General features: G+C 28.9%; 8 protein-coding genes across 8 annotated transcripts; 4 read left to right on the top strand and 4 right to left on the bottom strand.

Annotated features, from left to right (window-relative positions):
- Positions 1 to 1,772: 1,772 nt before the first annotated feature.
- On the top strand, positions 1,773 to 2,609 carry TBLA0B03420 (alpha/beta hydrolase; the record flags this gene model as incomplete). Its single annotated transcript, XM_004178654.1, has 1 exon — positions 1,773 to 2,609. The coding sequence occupies one exon, from the start codon at positions 1,773 to 1,775 to the stop codon at positions 2,607 to 2,609; it is 837 nt and encodes a 278-aa protein (XP_004178702.1).
- A 303-nt stretch (positions 2,610 to 2,912) lies between these two features.
- FMP42 (Fmp42p) lies at positions 2,913 to 4,484 on the top strand (the record flags this gene model as incomplete). Its single annotated transcript, XM_004178655.1, has 1 exon — positions 2,913 to 4,484. One exon carries the CDS (start codon positions 2,913 to 2,915, stop codon positions 4,482 to 4,484), a length of 1,572 nt encoding a protein of 523 aa, XP_004178703.1.
- A 528-nt stretch (positions 4,485 to 5,012) lies between these two features.
- On the top strand, positions 5,013 to 6,248 carry TBLA0B03440 (uncharacterized protein; the record flags this gene model as incomplete). The annotated part of the gene is made up of 1 exon (XM_004178656.1): positions 5,013 to 6,248. The coding sequence occupies one exon, from the start codon at positions 5,013 to 5,015 to the stop codon at positions 6,246 to 6,248; it is 1,236 nt and encodes a 411-aa protein (XP_004178704.1).
- A 281-nt stretch (positions 6,249 to 6,529) lies between these two features.
- ERG8 (phosphomevalonate kinase) lies at positions 6,530 to 7,888 on the bottom strand (the record flags this gene model as incomplete). The annotated part of the gene is made up of 1 exon (XM_004178657.1): positions 6,530 to 7,888. One exon carries the CDS (start codon positions 7,886 to 7,888, stop codon positions 6,530 to 6,532), a length of 1,359 nt encoding a protein of 452 aa, XP_004178705.1.
- A 441-nt stretch (positions 7,889 to 8,329) lies between these two features.
- Positions 8,330 to 15,397, bottom strand: ESC1 (Esc1p; the record flags this gene model as incomplete). Its single annotated transcript, XM_004178658.1, has 1 exon — positions 8,330 to 15,397. The coding sequence occupies one exon, from the start codon at positions 15,395 to 15,397 to the stop codon at positions 8,330 to 8,332; it is 7,068 nt and encodes a 2,355-aa protein (XP_004178706.1).
- A 1,009-nt stretch (positions 15,398 to 16,406) lies between these two features.
- On the top strand, positions 16,407 to 19,946 carry TRS130 (transport protein particle complex II subunit TRS130; the record flags this gene model as incomplete). Its single annotated transcript, XM_004178659.1, has 1 exon — positions 16,407 to 19,946. One exon carries the CDS (start codon positions 16,407 to 16,409, stop codon positions 19,944 to 19,946), a length of 3,540 nt encoding a protein of 1,179 aa, XP_004178707.1.
- Positions 19,947 to 20,241: 295 nt separating this feature from the next.
- Positions 20,242 to 21,021, bottom strand: HEM4 (uroporphyrinogen-III synthase HEM4; the record flags this gene model as incomplete). The annotated part of the gene is made up of 1 exon (XM_004178660.1): positions 20,242 to 21,021. The coding sequence occupies one exon, from the start codon at positions 21,019 to 21,021 to the stop codon at positions 20,242 to 20,244; it is 780 nt and encodes a 259-aa protein (XP_004178708.1).
- A 340-nt stretch (positions 21,022 to 21,361) lies between these two features.
- Positions 21,362 to 22,516, bottom strand: SCJ1 (Scj1p; the record flags this gene model as incomplete). Its single annotated transcript, XM_004178661.1, has 1 exon — positions 21,362 to 22,516. The coding sequence occupies one exon, from the start codon at positions 22,514 to 22,516 to the stop codon at positions 21,362 to 21,364; it is 1,155 nt and encodes a 384-aa protein (XP_004178709.1).
- Positions 22,517 to 22,677: the final 161 nt, after the last annotated feature.

Consider the following 22,677-nt stretch of genomic DNA (forward strand, 5'->3'; position numbering starts at 1 on the left):
ATTCCTATGGAAACTAAAAGATAAGGCTTATCGTGGCATTGGTAAGGCATAAAACAATTATCAACAATTTACCCTCATATTGATTGTGACAATACATTCATTTAAAGTTTATTAAACCTTATTTTTTCATTTGGTTAGTTAGCCCCCCCACCTCTTTTAAATTGAAAATTATCTTTTATTCTTTTTTTTTTACTTAGAATTGCTTGAAAATTTAAAAAAAAAATTGAAAAAGTTAGCATAATAATTTAATTATTAATAAGTTACTTTCCATTTCTTACCGATAAATTGTATGTACTTGATATTAGACTATTGTACAAGTTTTTCGAAAAAAAAGTTCTGGAAAATATAGAAAACCTAAAAGTTGTTTCTTTTTTCTTATATATTTGGCATTTAGTTGTTTTTTTTGAAAAGATGTATTTTATTCAGAAAATATATATAGATATTTTATTCTTGGTAAATTACATTCCTACTTTTTATGATCTACTCCCAAAATAGGTAATTGAACGGAATATATCTCCTAAATAGGATAGGGGTATGTATGTCCGAGATTCAAAATTACAAAATTATATAGTCATTATTATTTTTTTTTGCCTTTCTTGTTAAGTGTAATATAAAAATTGGCATAGTATACTGTTTAATAGCATTTACTTATAGGTAGGGTTTTTTCTAATAGTTCCAAAACATTAAACTTAAATATTATAGATAAAATAATTATTTTGCATAGGGTCGATTTTTTTTATAAAAATGAATTCAAACCAATTATCACAAAAAACTTCTTATTTTGGAGGGATCAATTCACCATCGAGAGTTTTATCCGAAAATTCAGCAATACTTCAAGGGATGTTCTCTGTCAAAAATAAAGTGTTTGTATCAGAAACACCAATTGTAGGGCAAGAAGCATGGAGAAATATCGATAAATATGTAAGCATTGAACCTAATACAAAAAATTAGTTTATATTTTTTGTGGATCTAACTGATGCTGATTATTTACATATTAGTAATACGAGCTCTCATTGTATGGATATTAGTAAACTCAATCAAACATATGTAGACAATGTAATTGTTTTCGACGAAAGTACTAGTTCTAATATGGTAAAAATCGAACCTTTAAAAATTCATCATTTTAATAATGTAACAATAAATTATAGATTACTATTTGAACGGACTTTAATGAGTGCTGAACTATTTGTTTGTACTTTAAATGATTATTTTGAATACAAAAAATAATGAAAATAAGTTAAATTTCTATAGAATTTATTTGGATGATTTTTTGTGAAAACTAATATCTATATGGTATGGAATTTAAAATTTTTATTGTGATTTATGGTTTAATTTTTTTCTTTATAAGAAACTTTGGCCAATTAAACATAAATATTTTAAAAAAAAAGTTTTTTTGAATTTAATTTTTCTATATTTTTAAAGTTGAAAAATAGTGAAAAAATATAAAAAAAAGTTAACCTATTTGTACAACTTTAAAATACAATGACAGATCTTACAAAATCAACTAATTTAGTTTAAAATCTTACATATCTCATATACAAATAAGACAAGTCATTAACTTTTGAAATGCTATTCAAATAAGATTTTATCACCACGTGTGCAAACTACTTGTTCACGTGTACTCTGAATTGTCTATGGCTTTCTACGCGATTAAAATTTTATTCAAAAGATGACAATTAAAAGAAAAATATTTGATTAATCATCACATAAAGTATTCTTTGTAACTCATTGTTTATTCAAGAGAACAACACGAACCATTGTTACCATATATCATGCCAAAAATTTTATTATTACATGGATACATGCAAAGTGATACCATTGTATCAGCCAAAACTGGTGCTTTACGTAAAGCCCTTAAAAAAATGGGATATCAAGTCTTTACACCATGTGGACAATACCCAGTTTATTCAGAAGATGTTATCCAAGATGAAATTATGGAAAAGGATCCTGAAATTACTACAAATAAATATGGTTGGTGGAAAAAATCAAAGGGTGAAAATCCGTTAAGTTCATACAAAATCTCTAGTGACACATTTAAATATTTACATGATTATCTGCTACAAAATGGCCCATTTGAAGGGATTGCAGGGTTTTCTCAAGGTGGTGGGCTTGCTGGTTATTTAGCTACTGATGTTCCAGGGTTACTAGATTTACCTAAATCTTTCACCCCATCGTTCATGTTAATATTTAGTGGGTTTAGATTAGAGCCCGAACAACTAGTTAAACAATATAAAACGTCACCCATCACTATACCTTCTTTACATATATTAGGTGAAATGGATACTGTCGTTGATGAAAATAGATCCTTGAAGCTATATGATGAATGCCCTGATGATTTAAAGACTTTATTAAGACATTCTGGCGGACATGTTGTGCCAAACTCCAAAATTTATGTACAACAGATGTGTGCTTGGATTAGTGCTAATACTGATGGTTCAAGCTTACCTCCTTCTTTATTAAATTCCAACAGTGTTAGTACAACAACATTAAATTCCACTGAAAACAACAACAAAGCTACTCAATCTACGACTGATTCCAAGAAAGATCTCAAAAAACCAGATTTAGACCAAGATCTTTTAGATATGATCGATGGCCTAGGGAAGATATGATACGAATGACATTTAAATACGCATTTTTTATAGATATTTAATTCACATTTCGAAGATATTTAATCAACTTATATAAACAGATTTTTAAATATTTCAAGGTAAATAGTATTTAAATCTGAGAATGTCGGACTTTTTCTTCCCCAGTATTTTAAGCTATATATTATTTAACATAATCGTCATTTTCAATATATGGAAAAAAAAACAATAAAGGTCAAAAAAATAAGAGGCCTTAAAAATATAAAGAATTTCTACATCTCAAGATACACTTAGAAATAAAGAAGCCATCAAACTCCAATCGTTAGAATGCATAAAATATTGACGATTGCATGTGCAGCTCTATGGTCGTTATTTTCTTCAGGGATCATCTTTGGGTTTGCTGCTTTTAAACCAACATTAATACAACAGGGAATCTATTCAGAGCTATGTGATGATACCTCTATTTTGAATATTCCAATAGAAAGTTGTGTTGCTCAAGATCTGAAACTGAATAAGATGTTTGCTACAGCAGCAGCAGCAACAAATGCCATGGCTTTGCCAGTTGGTTATATATTAGATCACTACGGACCTAGTATTGCCGCTTTACATGGCGCTTTCTTCTTAATTCTATCCTCATTATGTTTTATTTTTCATCAAACTATTTCATGGGTTGATCCATATTTTATTGGATATATTTGCTTAGCTCTGGGTGGTCCATTTTTATTTATATCCACCTTCCATCTGGCAAATATTTATCCTGCCAGATCTGGGTCCATTCTAGCCTTGTTGACGGGTACTTTCGATTCATCAAGTGCATTGTTTTTAATATATAGACTACTGTATCAAAATGTTTTACCAACTTTTACGATTTCGAAATTTTTTACAGTTTATTTGGTTGTACCAATCTTTATCATTTTTGTTCAATTTACTATTATGCCTTGGAAAGCCATTAAGAGTGTTGGTACTACTGCCAAAGTCGCTATTGAAGGGTTAGATGAACATGGTATGCCAATAAGTACATCAGATATAGAAGATGAATTAGAAAATGATTCTACTCCATTATTGACTGACTCAACTGTATCACCATATCAACCCGATTTAGTTGATGAAAATACTACTGCAGGCCAGTCTTCGTCACCTGGTGAAAATCGTCCAATGAAGTCAAAAAAATGCATGAGTAGAAGAAAATCAACTGTTGAAATAAATATAGAAGAACGGTTACAAGCTGAAACAGGCGGCTTATTTGCTATAATGGATGAGAAAACAATAACGGAACAAATCTATAGCCCATGGTTTTACATGATGTTAATATTTGCATCAATTCTAATGTTACGTATTAATTATTATGTAGCTACAGTTTATTCACAAGAATTATATCTATTGGGTGATGCAAAATTAGCTTCTAAATTCAATGCTATTTTCGATATTGCACTACCACTTGGAGGCATTGTCGCTATACCAGTTGTAGGGATGATATTAGATAATTTAACTACTTTACACTCGCTGGTAACGTTATTCATTGTTTCAATTATCGTGAGTATTTTAGGTCTAATTAAAAATGCATATACCGCTAACATGTTAGGAATGCTTATTTTAGTAGTGTACCGACCATTTTATTACACAATGGTGTCTGATTATACAATGAAAACATTTGGATTTGATACCTTTGGAATGGTATATGGATTATTAACATGTGTGTGTGGTATATTTAACATGCTACAATCACAATTAGATTACTGGACTCAAACAAAGTTTAATATGAATCCAAGTCCAATAAATATTATATTGCTTTTAGCTACTGCTGTATCAGGATTCATATTAATTTCCTTTCTTCATATTAAATTGTCTCAAGTTAAATTAGAAGGAACATCTGATGATGATGAGGAACAATTTGTATAGATTTGCAAGGGTTGACATATATATATTTATTCTTAACTCATTTTTTATTTGGATATTTATTTATTTATTTATTATTGTTTTTTTACTAATACTTTTAATCATTTCACAGAACTAGAGAATACCTTACACATCTCTATTAATATTGTGGGCCTCTAAAGTATTTTCTATTTTTTTTTTTTTTTTTGCCAGGAAATCTTGTACCAAATTTATTATATATTTTTCTTCTATTGAATTTGCGTCGTCGGTAATTCTGTTTAGAAAATATATATTGTTTATAGTAACTTTATTAAAAAGTGGAGAAAATAGTTTAAAAAAAAAGTGAAATAAAATAAATGACACCTTTTTAAAAGAATTTTATTTTTGAAATACTATCTTACATCGAATTATTTAGTATATTTATTAACTTAGATTCCAAATACTAGTTATTACTTAGTGAAGAGCAATTAATTTATATTAATCTTTCGAAAGGAAAACGAAATATACCTAATTTTGGATTAATATTTCCAAAGAAATATACAAACGATCGATATGTCGGAACTAGACTTACTTCATTCTGAGAATAATTCATCTTCTGAGCATACTAATAATTGTAGTAGAGATCATTTATTACCAGAACAGCTAATCAAAGATTTACAATCGATTACAGAAACCAATTCAACATCTGGGATTTCATATGAAGAAGGATTTGAAGAAATATCATCTACTAAAGAGCCCATTGACCAGTCACACTATGATCCTAATAACACAAATATAACACATATAGAAGAACCTAGTAATAATGGTGAAAATATTGAAGTTGATCATAATGAAAAATCAAATGAAGGGACATTACTTAAAAATAATATAGTGGAAGAAGATAAAAGTAATTCGACAAGCATGAATACTAAGGAAAAAATTGTTGAAGAGAATAATTTAATCAATAATGAAATAAATAATAAGAGTGAGGATTTAGAAGAAACAAAAATTTCAAGAGATATTAATTGTAATAGTGCTGAATATATTTTACTACAAACTAAAGAAAGAAGAAAGAAATTAAAAATTAAATCAAATCAATTAATGGAAAATATACAACCTAATGAATTTGAAGGCTATTACGACTTCTATTTATTAAATACTTTTAAAAGAGGACAATCGTCTGCTGGAATTGTTGATATGGATGCGCTTAGGAGGAGGGAACATAATATATATTACAAAAAAATAGGATTCGATGATGTTAATGATGATGAAAATATCCCGGAGAATGAATATAAAGATACAATCATCGATTGTAGGGATTCAAATTTTGACGCGGATTATATTGAAGAAACAAGACACAGTTTAAAAAATAATAGCACCAACAATCATACAAATAAAATCCAACCAAGAAGACGACTTACTAGATCCCAAGTTTCCAATAAAGAAACTCCAAATTCATCTTCAACTTCGTTAGTGTCTGTCGCTTCAAAGGATAATAAGAAATCTGAAGATTCTCCTTCAACAACTAATACAACAGATAATGATAATAACGGCGATATTGAAAATGGGTATGTAAAACCACTTTATGAATCACTTGTATCGAAAGTTAAAAAACCATATAGAAGATCAGATTGGGTTCTTCCAACAAAATATAGATATACACGAGAAAAACATTTCCATACAAAACCAACCTTTGAAGTTATTAAAATAAATGAACTGATAAATAATACAAAATTTAAAACAATTTTATCTAGATTTGAAGGTGGACTTGCCGGTGTATACAAGAGAAATAACAATACTGCGCCATAAAATTCCACTTAAAACATTATGCATGAATTCCCTTGGAAAACTGGTAACAAGATATATATATATATTATATTACATATGGAACATTCCAAAATCAAGTTAGTATTCATGAATGAATGAATATTATATAACGCTGTATACTATAATTAATGAACGTGTAATTTCTTACTGATTAATTCAAGTATAAAGGACGATTTAAATAGAACAGATTTATTTAGAATTATAATGCAATTCTAGCCTTGTTTGATTCTAGTTCAGTTCTTACAAAATTCGAAGTTTAACTATCATAACATATTATCGTACATAGTTGGGTCTTCTTCCTGAAGACCATAATTTGCTTGTCTTAAATTTAACCATTTAACGTTTTTAAACTCCTCCTTACCTTGGGTTAGTTTAGTTAAGTTAGTGCCAGTAGTTGTAATAACTGCAATTGCGTCAAAACCACCTGCACCAGGGATCATACATGTTAAAACGCCATTTAACTTATTACAATTATCTAGAAGTTCTGTCTGAATTTGTGGTTCGATTTCTGCACCTGACTGCTTGGTAATATACCTAAAATTTTTGCGAACAGTTAGGATTGAGTCTTTAATATTTCTTATATCTGTATATTTTTCAATAGCTGAGTGATCTGTGGAAACTTCATCAATAATTTGTTTGTATAAGTCGGGGTTATTAACGGAAATTTCATTTAAATTAGATAAACTTTGGACAAATTCCATATTACCCTTATTAATATTTTGATAGACTTTAAATCCATCAGCTTCATTATCAGAGTACCATTTTTGAACTGTTGATACTAGCTTCGGCGTTTCTGAACCAGAATTAACATCACCCATTACCAATCTTAGTCTATCTGGAAGTTTTATTCTTTCAGAAATTGTATTCCAATTAACTTCATTTACTAGAATTCTTAAACTGGAGCTATATGGCTTCAAATTAGTTTGTAGATTTGGTAAATTTTTAATCAGTTTAGGGTCAAATCTCCTATATATAATTGAACCAAACGTTGCAGCAGCAATATCAAACCCACTACCAATTTTACCTTGAGCTTGACAATGAGCAACCTGAGCCAAATTGTGAATTTTTTTTAAATCATCTGCTGAATTGATATCGAAGGATGATTTCAATACTGAATATAGAGCAGTCATAAGAGATGTGGTGAGAGATGCTGAAGATCCGAGACCTGTCTTGGCAACCTTATTAATTGGCTTATTAAAATAATTTAAGGTCAGAATACCATTTGTCCTTTGAATACATTCTTCTGCAGAATGATATTCAGGATCAGAATATATCTTAATTGAAATATTAGGAACTTCCGTTAAGTCTGTACTAAAATATGCAAAAATATTGGTAATAACCGATTCAATAAACGGGTTGTTCCTCTCATTAATCTCTTTAACAAATTTTGAATTGTTATAATCAACTACATAGGACCATGTATCACCATTGAATTGTTCACTTGTTACAACAATTTTAACAGTATCAGTATTTTTAGTATTTTGAAATGATGAAGTAACAATCACATGCATTCGAGCAGAAACTGCAACTACATAAGCTTTATAGGTAGGGTCCAATACCAAATAACCCCCAGCTAAAAATGCCTTTCCTGGTGAAGAGAAAGCACGAACAGTCTCTTTCATTAGTCAATTATTCTATTTTGTAACATAAAACCTAATATTTAATAGAATAGCGACATTAAGCACCGCTATTTTTACCAATTGTTTTATATCTTATATTTATATTTCATCTAAAATGTGAAAATCCTTTAACGACATTTGTACGAGATTTAGGATATACCGGAAAGATTTACGAATAAAATATAAGCTAACAAGATAGGAAAAAAAATCATGATTTAAACCAGAAAGATGCAATTTTTTAACACTGTTAATTATAGTAAAATAATACGTCACTTCAAGATATTTAGAAGATTTAAAAAGTAAAAACAATTAGCAAACAACAATTAATAATACATAAAAACACAATTATAAAGTCAACAGGCATAGGAGAGGTTTATAAAAAATGACAATTAATAAAAATGTACGCAATAAACTAAAGTTTGATGAATAGAAATTGCTAAAGCATTACTTTCTCTTACGTAAACGCATAGATCTTTTGGAACCAGTAGTAGCAGCTTTTGATTTCTTAGTTGTATTTCTTGCCTTTTTAGGGGTACTAGCTGCAGAAGAACTAGCAGAATCAACTTCTGTAATCTTTCTCTTGACAGTCTTCTTTTTAGGTTTCTGTGAACGTCTAGCTTTTTTTACACTTCTTAGATTACGCTTAGGGCGTGATTCTTCTTCTTCTTCATCCTCTTTTTCAACTAGTTTTGAAGAATTGCGTGATGATTTTCTTGGTGAAGGAACAGGTGTGCTCTTTGGAGTAGATTTAATTGATGAGATACTCTGCTCATTAGCAGGTGCAGCCAGATCATCTGAAGTTTCTTTATTTTCAATAGAAACAATCTGAGACTTAGTAAGATCCTCCTGAACAAGTATAATATTCTCTTTTACCTGAATATCTTCTTCTAAAGTGGAATCTCTTCTTTCTTTAGCAATAATAGCATCGTCTACAACAGAATTATCTCTTTTTTTATCCGACAGTTCTTCTTCTATAACGGGTGTGTCCTTTTCTATTACTAAAGTATCTCTATTAGTTTCATCTTTAACAGGAATATTATTTTCTGGAACCAATGTTACTCCTTCGTTAATATGAATATCCATTTCTTGTAGAGTCGAATCTCTTTCATTAATAGGAGCAACGTTATTTTGACCAATAATATTATGATTATAATCAAAATTCTTTTCATATTCTCCTTCTTTTTTCATACATTCCTTTTCGCTATTTTCTAAATGGGTCGATTCTATCAATTGAACACCATTAAAGTCATTTTCACTTTCATACTTATGAATACTAGCATCTCCTTCTTCCTGTTCAGATGAAACCCTATTAGAATCATCAAAAATCTGATCAATTGCTGTAACTCTCTTAACAATAGAAATCTCTTTATCTTCATCTATTTTGGAACTAGTATATTTATTCGTATTATTATTATTATTTACTAGCGAAGCATTTATACTATTTTCAGGAATCTCATGTAAAGTAACCTCTAAGTTGGTATCCGATACAATCCTTAGAGGTGCTTCTATGTTGGTATCATCATTTTCATTTAGTTCAGATTTTGTGGTCTCATCTTCCAATTGACTATTTTTATAATTTAAGGAAGGTTTGTTAAATATTCCATCGATTTCACCACTTTGCACTTGATTTGAAAGTTCTCTTAATCTGGAAACATCATTTAATATATGCTGAACTTCATTTGCATTTAACGGGGCCATTTTAGTTGCTGCTGACACAGAGGGAGTTTTATCATTTAAGCTCGGACCTGTTGGATCTCTGAAAGTTTCAGAAGAAAGAATGTTATCGTTATTGGCATGGTGAAGCTCCTCTTTGTAATTATCAATGTTAGACGACTTATTGAAGTCCATAGCATCATTGTAAATTGTTTCATTCATACTTTTATTATTTTCTATAGGCGTATTGCCATTAGAGCGAGTATTCAAGCCAGCTTCCTCATTAGAGTCATGATATACAGTTCTATCAATATTTTCATTAGGAACATCAATAATTATACTATTTTCCTTAGTAGAGGATGCTGCGTCTAGTTGAGCGTTTGAAAGATGGGAACGATCTGCATCGAAATATACTGACTTATCAACACCATCAACATTTAACTTATATTTTGTTTTATTCCTTAAACTAGGTGTTAATTCCTCTTTTAATAGTATATCACTTGTGATGTTAGAGTCTGATCTTTTTAAATGTGGTACCATGTTCTCTGATGTTCCTTCAGCGTTATTGTCATTTGTATTAACAGTTGCACCGGAATATTTGTTATCAAAGGAAGTGAAGACAGTGACGTCATGAGAGCTTGAAGATTCATCATTCTTAAATTTATAAACCGATTCACTTTGTTCTCCTATAGGTACATCAGTATTGGTATGTTCAGAATTACCTTGTAAAGTATCCGAAGCTTCATGATATATAGAAGCACCCTCTTCAGCTTGATGATTGATAATTTCTTTGTCAGCTGTATGTATATTTGAACCGTGGTTCAAAAGAGCAGACCTTTTATGAATCTCACCAGAATCAGTAGCATTAGTGATATTAGAACCACCGTTTGTTACATGCTCAGAAGTATAGGATATATTAATATCATTATCATTCTGTTTCTCGTCATTTATTTCATCCATGCCATCTATTTTCTTAACAAACTTAGGGATAGCAGATAATAGTTGCTTAGCTTTATCTGCTGCCTCGTATGTTATACGTTTAATAGATCTCGTTCTGATATCCTTATCAGATTCTTGCTGTGCTTCAGAATCCGAGCTTTCAATATCAATAACTTCAATCTCAGTTTTAATATTAGTGTTACTTGAAGGTATATCGAAAGTATTAACAGGTGAGTCATTTGTGGTCTCTTCCTTCTTTAAAGTGCTGCTGGAAGGCTTATTTAAGTCAGGTGAATTAAAGTCAAGGTTCAAAACTGGAACGTCATTAATAAAAGATGATTCACTTTCTGACTTTTTTGACAAACTAGCATCTGTATCTTCAATTCGAGGAATATTCGATTTTTTACTACTAGACAACTCTTTTATATCATCACTATTAGTCCAAGAAACCAAATTATCTTCAGGGTCTACATCCTCTATTGTGTGGAATACTTCTGACTTTGAAAAATTAATACCTTGACTATCGTTAATACCTGATGTGTTCTTACGCATAGCAATAATATCTGGTTTCCTATTATCTAATGGGCTTATCTGATTTGTAGTCTGTTGATTCGAATTTTCAAGCAAGTCAGCAGTGTCATTTGCTGTATGAGGTTCGTTCTTAGATTTTGATAGATTGCTATTATCTGAAAATTCAGTATTTGCCTCAAAATAAGCACTTTGATTATTTAACATTGTATTATTTCCAGTTATTTCATTTTGAGATTTTTGAATGATATTGCTATTTGATAACGCTCTTTGAGTGATTAATATATCCGAGATAGGATTCGGAGTATTAAGAGAGATATTTTCTTCCTCTAGATTGGGTATCTCATAAATATTAGTTTGTGTTGATTCAGCAGCAGCTAATTCATCATTAGGTTCAATGTTAGTATTACTATTTTCCAAGGATGAAGCTGTATACATCTCAGTTTGCAACTGTTGATTTGATAATGCTTCTTGAAAATCCTCTGATGATATTTCTTTATCTACAGTAGGTAGTACCTTTGTGATATTAATATTAGATATATCATTTTTAGTATCTGTCTGTTCAAGTGCACTAGTATATGCTCCTGTGGTAATGCTTTCTTCGTCATCCGTAGTTGAGTCTTTTGACGCTTTACCAATTTTATCAGTCTTGGTTGTGGAAATAGGCCTTGCATCGAAGGATGTAATTTCTATCTCTTCTTTTAATTCAGTTGATGGAGATATGATCTCTTTGTTTTCTAATAAGGGTGCCTTGTTATCTACAATACTTAGATCAATCGCAGTAGTGAATGATTCCCCTAATTTAGTGTCCTCCTCAGGAGAGTTGCCATTTGTTAAAATATCTATTTGATCAATGCTCTGTTCACTTTCCAGTTTCTGTTCAAAAGAACTCTTTACTTGAATAGTTTCCGTAGAAGATTTCTGTATACTATGTTCTAGTGGGAAACTCTCCTCCACAAATGTTCGTGAATTACGACTAGCAGTATCTTTAGTAGTAGATAGTTCATTAGTTTGATTGATGCAAGTAGGTGCTGCTTTTGAATTACTTATAGCTATGCTTTCATTATTGGGTTCTTGGACGTTATTGCTATCCTTGAACACATCTTCGTTGTGTGATTTCAATGCAGCTAAAGTCATCTTAAGGATATCTTGATCAGCATCTTTTGATTCAAATGGATTTTCAATAAATGGAGAGACGTATGGTGGTTTTGGTTTCTCTTCTTCCAATTTTTTTAAGGTATTCTTTAGCAACGAATTTGAAAATGTTGAAAAGGAAAATGGGTTTTGATCAAATGGGGAAACATAGGAATTTTCTTGTTCAATAATTTTACTATCATGCATAGCCAAAGATTCAGAAGATTCATTATAGACAGAATCTGAAATGATAACTTGATATTTCGATAACTTAGTAGGCTTAATATTATCATCATTTAAGTCATCTAAGATATGACGTTTTCTTTTGTTTGATAATTGAAGGTCATCAGATTCAGAATTAAAAGAATGATAAATAGTCGTCTCCGAAAATGTAGAGTTTCCAGTATTTGAATCATTTGATGATGGCTTTAAGCTTTTCTTGGAGGAAAACAAGTTTTTTAATAAAGATGGTTGCTGTTTCTTTTCAATAGACGGTAGCTTAGAAGTTTCGGATATTATTGATGAATTAGCTAAGCTAAAAAAGCCTTCATCATCGGATTCAGAATCTTTATTAGTGGATACATCAATATGGGAAATATGTGTGATATTTTCTGGTTCTTTTTGAAATTCATTTTTAGCATTTAAAGAAGTTGAAGTTATTTCTTCAGAATTAATATCTGATGTTGAAGTATTAGAAGAACTTATATCTACAATTTTATCGTTACAGGTTGAAGGTTGAAAGTTACAAGTATTATATGTCTCTTCAGTTTCTAAAGGTAAACTGCTGTTCTTTAAGATACTTTCATTATTGTTAGCATCTTCAAATTTTTTATTTGTGCTAATATCAATTTCCTCAATTTCGAAACCATATTCCATAGAAACATTATTCGAAAAGGTATTTTTGTCAGTTTGATTTATTGAATACTCTTGTGTATTTCCATCAAGCTCTTCTACACAATCAGGTTCAACATCAATTTCAACATCTGGCTTGCAGTTTTCAAAACTAATGTTATTTTCAGCAGTACAATTATCTTTTAAATCAGTGCAATTGTTTGGATGTATGTTGAAATTTTCATTTTGTTCACTATTTTTTTCTGATGATGAACTAACATCTGAAGTATGAATTGTATCAACAGTTGCCGCATTATTTGACAGTTGATCCACAACATTCATCGCAATTGTTTGATAATCGAATAAATTATTTGGCAAGTTCATATTTTCATTAGAAAAATCGCTATCAAAACGGCCCTCACTAATTTCATGTTCAATATCAGTTCCTTCATCTCCATGACCACTAGTTTCACTGAAATTATTTGCAGTATCAAAATCATCAAAATCATTCGTATTGGATGCTGTAATATCAGCTGTTGTAGTAGTAATTTTTGAAGTTGAAGCTTCAATGAGTCCTACATTATCCACAGATTTTGTGGCAATAATTGAATAATCAGTTTCATTTTCTTCATTATTGTGATGTGAAATATCAAATGAAGCAACTGATCCAGTATTTGTCGAAGCCATTAATTTATGAGGTGAATATGCTTTATTATCATTATAATTTGCATGTGATTCATAAGCTAAGCTATCCGTAACATTTTCAATATTATGAATATTATTTACATTAGAATTATCGTTATTGTTATCAAATGGCAATGAATTAGATTTGATATAACTTCTCATTTCTAACATATCTTTATTTTCTTGACTATTAATATTATTATCGTTCTCATCCTGATATTTCATATCCTCTTGCTTTTCATAATATTCTTCTGAATCTCTAGGTATATTTGTGTAATTATGATGCTCATATTCTTCGCTCATACACAATTCATTATCATTATCATCTTCTTCTTGCTCTTCATTATAATCCGAAGAATAAGTTACTTGTTGAGGTGCGTGATGTTCTATTTGTTGTTGTTGTTCATCATTAGAATCTTCATCTGATAATATTATTATGCAATCATCGTTTTGTGATTGCAAAGGTTGTGTTTCTAGTTGATATGAATGTTCTTGTTTATATAGATTATCTTCTTCTTCATCAGAATTCTCCTCTTGATCGTACGAGTTTTCATCTTGCTCATATGAATTTTCTTCTTTTTCAACTTGTAAAATATTTCCATTATTGTAAAGTACTGGAGCAGAACCCGTCTGCTGTTGTTGTTCATTATTATTTTGTAGAGGTTCTTCTTGGTCCATATCTTCCATATCTTCTTGGAAAATTTCATCTTCTTCTAGATCATCTTCCTCCATTGATTCTTCAATTTCTGATTGCTGTAATTTTTGATAAAGAACATCTCTATTAAGCTCTAGATAAGACTCTGAGCTACTTTCATCAATTTCATCACAGTATTGTTGTTCAGTAGTGTATTGACCCTTTTCATTACTTTTTTGTGCATATTCATGATCTTCTTGATGGCTCTCTTGTGATTGTTCTTCAACATCAATTTCTTTATTATTACTAAAAAAATTTTGGTTCGCCTCGATAGATTCATCTGTTGATCCTTCAACAATATGTGTCTCTAAAGAATTCTTTATATCTTCTAAAGACCCATCCAAATTTTTTCGATTAAAGATATCTGCATGTGTCATTGAAGACACATTTTCTCTATTTTCATTAATATGACTGACTTCTAGTTCTTGCAACGAATCTTCTTCAGACTCTTCTTGCATATCAAGTATAGGTTCATCTTTTTCATTTAATAAATTATCAACCATTTTTTTTTCAAAATTAAATTTTTTCATTTGATCTGCTTCTAATCTTTTAATTTGATGCTTCTTTTTATTAAAATATTGATTCCAATAAGTGTCATTTTTTTTGGATGTATTAAGAGTATCTTTACATTTGTTTACAAAATTGTTCAACCATGATAGAGTATGCTTAGTTTCTTTAATGCTATTATCATTAGATTGATTTAAATCATGTCTTTTATCTACAATGTGTTTTGAATTATATGGATGTTTTATCGAACGTGAATGTTTCGATATTATCAGTGGGCTATTTGTACTTTTAGATAAAAATGGCTTTAATGATCTATAATTCAATGTCTGTGAAGGTATGTTATTGCTGTTATCATTAGTATTGGAATTTCTTAATACGGAATTCTTCCTGTTGCCAAGTAAAGATGTAAAACGAGCCATATTTCTTCCTGGAGTTATAAGGTTAAGTGTTTTATCTATTTCGATGGGAGATTGATTAATGTCCTTTGCAGGTTGCTCCAAATTTTTAAAATCATCTATAGGGCTATCATTCTCCTTTGTCATTTTATAATTGCTCTAGATAGGGATTCTTAATAAAGGTATAAAGTCAATGGAGTGTTTAATTTTGTAGAACACGTATTAAGAGTAAGATAATGATAAATGTACCGCCTTTATGAACTAGTCGGGACCCTTATAATTATCCCTTACATATATCATCGATTTAATCTTCAAATAATATCAGTATTTAATTCTAATTTTCTATTTTTGTTTTTGTTTTTCGATAGCCCGTGTCACAAATCTTGGAAAATTTTCGCGTCGTATCTTTGGTGTCACTGAAATTATTAAGCATATGTAAATATTATAAACCACGGTAAATATATATTTACAAAACAAAATATATGAGTTAATGGTTTTACAGTCTTAATAAATATTTCTTTAGTAGGTAATAGCATTTTTTCAGTAAGAAAGATTAATATTGAAGGGTTAAGTTGAATATTATATAATATTTTTTTTGATTTGGAAAAGTATAATATTTTAAGAATAATAACAAATAAAAAAACAATATAATAATAATAATAATAATAATAATAATAATAATAATAATAATAATAATAATAATAATAATAATAATAATAATAATAATAATAATAATAATAATAATACAAAGCAATACTATCTTAAATTCTTAAATGAGATTCTCATTATTAAAAGCAAAACTTCACCTCTTTTTTCTTGTATTTTCTATTTTTCATCATACTATAATTTCCTTTAAAATATTTGATGACACAGAAAGTTACCCGGGCATTATTAGAATTTGAAAAATGACAATAATAATAATTAATTGTTTTTATTTTTTATGATTTACATCTGAAGACTAGTTAGATTCATAAAGTGTTTAGTAAATAGAAAGGCATCTTACATGATTCAACACTAAACTTACATGCTTCTTAAGGGTAATTATCGGAGCGTATTGTTGTTGTTGTTGTAATACATAATATCCATTTAACGTCATTACCAGTAGATCCAATTAAACACCCCAATAAAAAAACCATCCATTCCTTCGTTTGTAATCATGCCACAAGGTGTTGTGATCAGCTATTTTGATCCTTTTGATACCTTTGATGCTGTTAAAGATGAGTTTTTAAAAGTACTGGATTTAAGCAACGTTCATTGGAAATCAACAGATGGGAACCTAAAGACTATTGATCGAATTTCAGTGAAATTATTGACTGAAACCAATTCAAATGAAAAAATGATTCAAGTTTCCAAGCCTTTTATTAAATTTCTAGTGGTAACATGTAAATCAATTGATGATTATCGTTCAAAAGTGCGCCCCTTAATACGCCAATGGTTACCAGAAAACTATCTACATTCAAGTGGTAATGACTCTACTATAATTGAAGATTTTAATAAAAAAAAATCAAATAAAGAAGATAGAAACATGGAGAAAATCTTACGATCTATGAATTCAAAGCCTATAATCCTATTATATTCCAATGCAGAAGTAATCAACTCAACGCTATTCAAATCAACTACATTAATTGAAAAATTCAATAAAGATTTCCCAGATATTCAAACTTTAGAAATTAAATCTGTTTACAAATCACCTAATGAGAAGATGCAATTTTGGAATAATTTAAGTTCTACTCTGAAAAATTATCTCTTGGATATATTTGAAGATAGATTAAATTTTTTAAATAATCATTTAAATAATTTGGAATTAACAGAACAGAATTTGAATAATATTTTAATCTTAAGGGAAAATGTCTTAGATCTTTTATCAGAATTTAACATTTTAGATAAAGCAAATGAACAATTGAATTTACTTCAAGATATTGTAGAGACTCACTTAAAATCAAAATTATTAAAGGGTTCTCTAGAGATTCCTTTCAAATTGAAAGTGCATAGTAATGCTAATGATGATACTAATGATAATGATGATAACTTTAATAATGATGGTCATTTTGTTTCAATTGATAAACTAATCTCGCAAAATGATATGTCAATTTTCCAATTGAATAAATATTTTTTTCAAAAAAATATACGACTATTACATTTAGAACCTTCAACAACAATTAGATTCTACAAAACTTATAAATTATTAAAAGGCTTCATAAAAAATATTGATATAGAATTTAAAGATGATCCCAATTTATTATTATTTAAATATCATTTATTAGACCGTTTGTTAACACTTTTAGATGAAATATACTTGCCAAATAATACAACAAACTCACTTTTACCAGTTTCTACCACTAATTCTGCCTTACCGCCTTTATATATTGAAATTAGAGCTCAAATGCTTCTATTCCAAAGAGATTGTTGGTTACAAGGTATATTACAAAATACTGAATATAAATTGGTAGGTAAATCATATCCTCATAATCCCTTATCAGTTAAATCTAATTTTAGTGATATTGTTTCATTATATAAAACCGAATCTTCATTCCAAGATGAATTTATGAATTTGACAAAAAAAATTATAGGGATCTTTTCACAGTGTAATGGAAATTATGATCGAACAATTGATCTTTTATCTGTAGAGATTGGGTTAATTCACTATCAACGGAAAGAATATAGCAAAGCAATTAACGTTTTTACATCTGCATATGAATATTATTCTAATTCTAATTGGAATTTAATTGGGTTGGGAATTTTGAATGTATTTGTGGATTCTTTAAATAAATGTGAAAATTTAAAATATTTGAAAATTGATAACACAAATGTTCCAGTTTCTACAATCTTATGTAATTCGTATTTGAATATATTAAAGATGAACCAAAAAAATGATGAAAAACTAAAACTTTGGGAGAAATTTAAAGATTCATTAACAAATTTAAGTGACACATTACTTTATAAATTTGATCATTATTTTAAAATAAAGTACAGTACTAAAATTGATATTCCAAGACCAAATACTTACTCAATTGATATTAATATTGATAATTTTTTAATACCTGATGAAATAGATGTTGATTCGATTATATTAACTTTCCACAACGTTATTCCCAATAATTTTGATGAAGATAATGATATTTTAATCTTCCAAACAGAAAATGTAAAATTAAAAAAAAATATTAATAAAATCACATTATATTCAACTTCTATTTCGTTTGCAAATTTTAAGATCATGAGTTGTGAAGTTAATATTGGAAACACTACTTTTATAAAAAAATTTAAATTCAATAAACACAAAATTTCATATCCAATTTTACAAATTGTTCCATTATATAATGAAAATAACTTTGAAGTAGATATACGACAAGATACTGAAATGACTTTGGGTGAATATTTATTTAAATTGAAATATAAAAATGTTGAGAAAATCAAAGATTTAAATATTAAAATTGATGTCTTGCCTGATGAACCTACCGATTTACCTGAAGAACCATCAAATAAGAATGGATTTGAAAAAAAATATCCTGTTTCATTATCTAATAAAAAGAAACAATATTTTATGGAAATTACTAAGGATGAGTTAGTTCATAAATTTCAATATTATATAAATAAAAATGGTGGTACTTTTTACTTATATGTAAAATCTACATTTACATTGATTGATGATGATTCTAAGACCGAATATTCAGAAGTTAAAATTTTATCATTTTTAAATCATATTCCAATATCTGTATCTGTTGAAGATATTTTCAAAAAAAATGCATTTTATTTCAAATTTTTCTTAAATGTTTCTACAGGTCATGAACCAATTGTTTTACATCAATCTAGTTTAATACCAAATAAATCAAATAATGAAAAATATAAAATATTTGGTAATTATAAACCAAGTGAACCAATATATTTGACAGATGGTGATATAGAGAATTGTTTGAACTGTTATAGTATTAAGCCTGAGGGAATAAAATTTGATTCCAATGATTCATTTAAATTGTCTATGAAATATAATACATTGAAGGAACAATTGGATTTACTAGTAACGGATGCAATATTAGTAGGTGGTGAAATCCTTTGGTATGAGCAGTTTGAAAAATGGAAATTATATTGGGAAAGAGAAGTTTTACCATTATTAATATATGATTTTGAAGATTTTGAGAAATCTAAAAAAATTAAATTAATTCCAGAGATACTTAACATTAATAGGTTGAACAATTGTTTTATGAATTTAGGTATTCCACTAAATGTCTCTAAAGTTATGTTAAAATGTCTAAGAGATATTGAAGAGGGAATTAAACTATCAGATATAGACGTTGCTGCTTATTCCAAAAATATCGTTGGAAAACAATTAAATATACCAGTTCAATTACCAGAGTTTGAACAATTATTCCATGTGGAATTTTTCCCTGAAACTATAAGGGATACTGTGGAACTAGGTGTTCCTATTTCATACACAGTTAAGATTGAAAGCATTGGATCCAAATGGGGTGTTCAAAATAATGATGAAGAATTTATATTTGAATTATTAAATAATAATGAATGGCTAATTCATGGTAAAAAAAGAATACGAATCAAAAATTGTAATTCTGAATTTAAAATCATTTTTGTTCCTATGAGGAAAGGATATTATGCCTTACCAAAAGTAGAAATATTTAATTTAGAAGGTGAACAATGTAGAGTTGATAATCCAAATCTTTTTGAAACTATATTAGTCTTTTAATACACAAACATATATATCCAAATTTATAAACAATAAATAAGTTATTGTATGTAACAATTAACACACAATCAAACAATCAAAAAAAAAATAAAAAAAAAATAAATAAGTAAATAAATAAATAAAAAATAAATAAAAGTAATATATAGCCATATTTAAAATAAGGTAAAAATATGAAATAAATAATCAAATGAGCGAAATAAATAATTAATTTTATAATATAAATTTGAATGTCATGCATATATTAAGTTTAGGTTGATGTTATTTATAGGAAAATGTATCTTAAAAATTTGGATAATTAAAAAGTCAAGATTGAATTTACCAAAGAAATTGGATCGGGATGAGGGCTCACTACATCAGGCTTTAAATCATTAGAAATCAAATATTCACGAGTATAAGGTCCAATTGCAGCAAGATGGAATGGTGATGAGTTTAATTTATGATCATTTAAATATTTTAAAATATCTTTTGTTCCTTGAGGACTAAATAATATAATCCATGAGTTTGGTTTAAATACAGATTTAAATCTCAAAAGGCTATCATCCAAAGATATGGTCTTGTATGTAACTATTTCTTCCACTGATATATTGAACTTAGTCTTTAATGCCTTTGTAATAGTATCTTTATGTTTTTCTCCTGTTAAAAATAGTGGTTTTTGAGTAAGATCATATTGATCTAATTCAGATATAATTAATTTGGCTAATGCTTCTGCATTACCGGTTTCAGTACCTCTAATATCTTTAAATTTTAGGTTTCTCAAACATTTAGCAGTAGCAGGACCCACAGTATAAACTGGTTTATTTAATAATTTTTCAAAATTTTGACTTGGATATTGATTATTTAAATCTTTTTCATTTAAAAAAGTTAATGCCCGTTGTGAAGTAACTATTATGAAAGGTAATTCATCCAAATAATCCGAATCGTTTAAAACTGGGACGATTTGATTGATAATATTTGTATGTGTTATTACAGGAAGAAAATTTGGATAATATCCATACTTATCGAATATTTTATAATAATCGTCATCTTTTGAATTAGACTCTCTTGGGTTCTTTAAAAGAATAACATTTCCATTCATTTTTAATTCATCTTATGAGGTAGAATCATAGATATTATATACTTATTCATATTATATCAAAAGATACACGTATATAAATATTCATAAATATATATATATATACATATATATGTATCTATAATGTTAAAAGTTTCATCTTTTTTAAAATTGAAGGAGTTGATGTATTTCGTTGCGGACCTGGCTAAATTGAAATTACTAAAAAAAGACAAAGACAAAATATGATGCATCCATATGTAATTAAACCTAAAAAACATTAAGATAAAACAAAAAAAAAAAGAAAAAGAAAAAAAAAACAGCATTATTAAACGTAAATTAAATTGAGATGATGAGCTAAGAATTATTACAACTCATCATTCAAATGATGAGAACCTTTTGGTATGATGACTTTATAATCAATGTATAAATCACCGAATTTATTCTTTTTGTTTGGAATTGGCATACCAAACCCTTTCAATATTTCTATTTCACCATCATAAATGGTGACATTTGGAGATCGTTTCAGGTTGATACGTTTTTTAGGATCCAAGAAATCCAAAGTTCTTTCCCAATTACCATATAATGCTTCATTTAATGATATGTATTCTGTTCTGAAAAGATTATTACCACGTCTTCTATAACCTAAATTATCCAATGGCAATTCGTTGAATTCAATTATAACATCACCGGGCTCGTAGTTTGGATTTTTTTCAGCTTGACCAGCTTTAACCTCTACATGATTTCTTGGAGAACCTGGAGGCACATACACTTTAAAATCTTTTAATTTCTGTTGAACTTTAGCACCATTACAGACTTTACAGAAATTCTTGATTAGATGGCCTTGACCACGGCATCTGCCACATGGTTGTTGAATCTGTTGAGTCATCATCCCCATTCTGATGATTTGGATAATAATACCGCTACCTTTACAATCAGGACAAACTTTTGTCTTACCATCTTCAGAACCTGTCCCATGACAATGATCACAATCATCGTGTAAATTTAAGGCAAATTGGAAGTCAAACCCTTGGTAGTATTGTTTCAAAGATAATTGTTGTTCCACTTTCAAAGATGGGCCTCTTCTTTGGCCACCGCCACCGCCAAATGGATTGCCGCCGAATGGGTTTCCTCCTCCTGGACCTCCTCCATGAAACATTTTTTCAAACATATCAAATGGATCATGGAAGGGCTGGCCTCCTGGACCACCTTCTGGACCGCCATGTTGAGCATTGTTAACAAAGGCATCATGGCCCATTTGATCGTATTGTCTCTTTTTATCTGGATCACCCAACACATCATAGGCTTCGCCTACCTTAATAAAATTCTGTTGAGCATCCTTATCGTTCTTATTCTTGTCAGGATGGTATTTCTTGGATAACTTACGGTAAGCAGATTTAATTTCTTTTTCATATTTGTAATTTTTGTTTATACCCAAAATCTTGTAGTAATCATCAGCTCCCAGCACTGTTAAAAATAGTAATTGTACCACTAGCAACGAATAGAGGAACCGTTTCAACATTATTACGGATATCTCACAATTCAAAGAGACGACAGGCCTTAGTAGGTTTGTTTGAGATTTAATCTTTATTTCTATTTTTTTTTTTTTTTTTTGTGAGTTAATATAAAATTATATAATTCGGTTAAAAAGCCACGTCCGCTTTTCTCGCTAAAATAATGTGA

Source organism: Henningerozyma blattae, chromosome 2 (assembly GCF_000315915.1).
Source record: "Henningerozyma blattae CBS 6284 chromosome 2, complete genome".
Lineage (NCBI taxonomy): Eukaryota > Fungi > Ascomycota > Saccharomycetes > Saccharomycetales > Saccharomycetaceae > Henningerozyma > Henningerozyma blattae.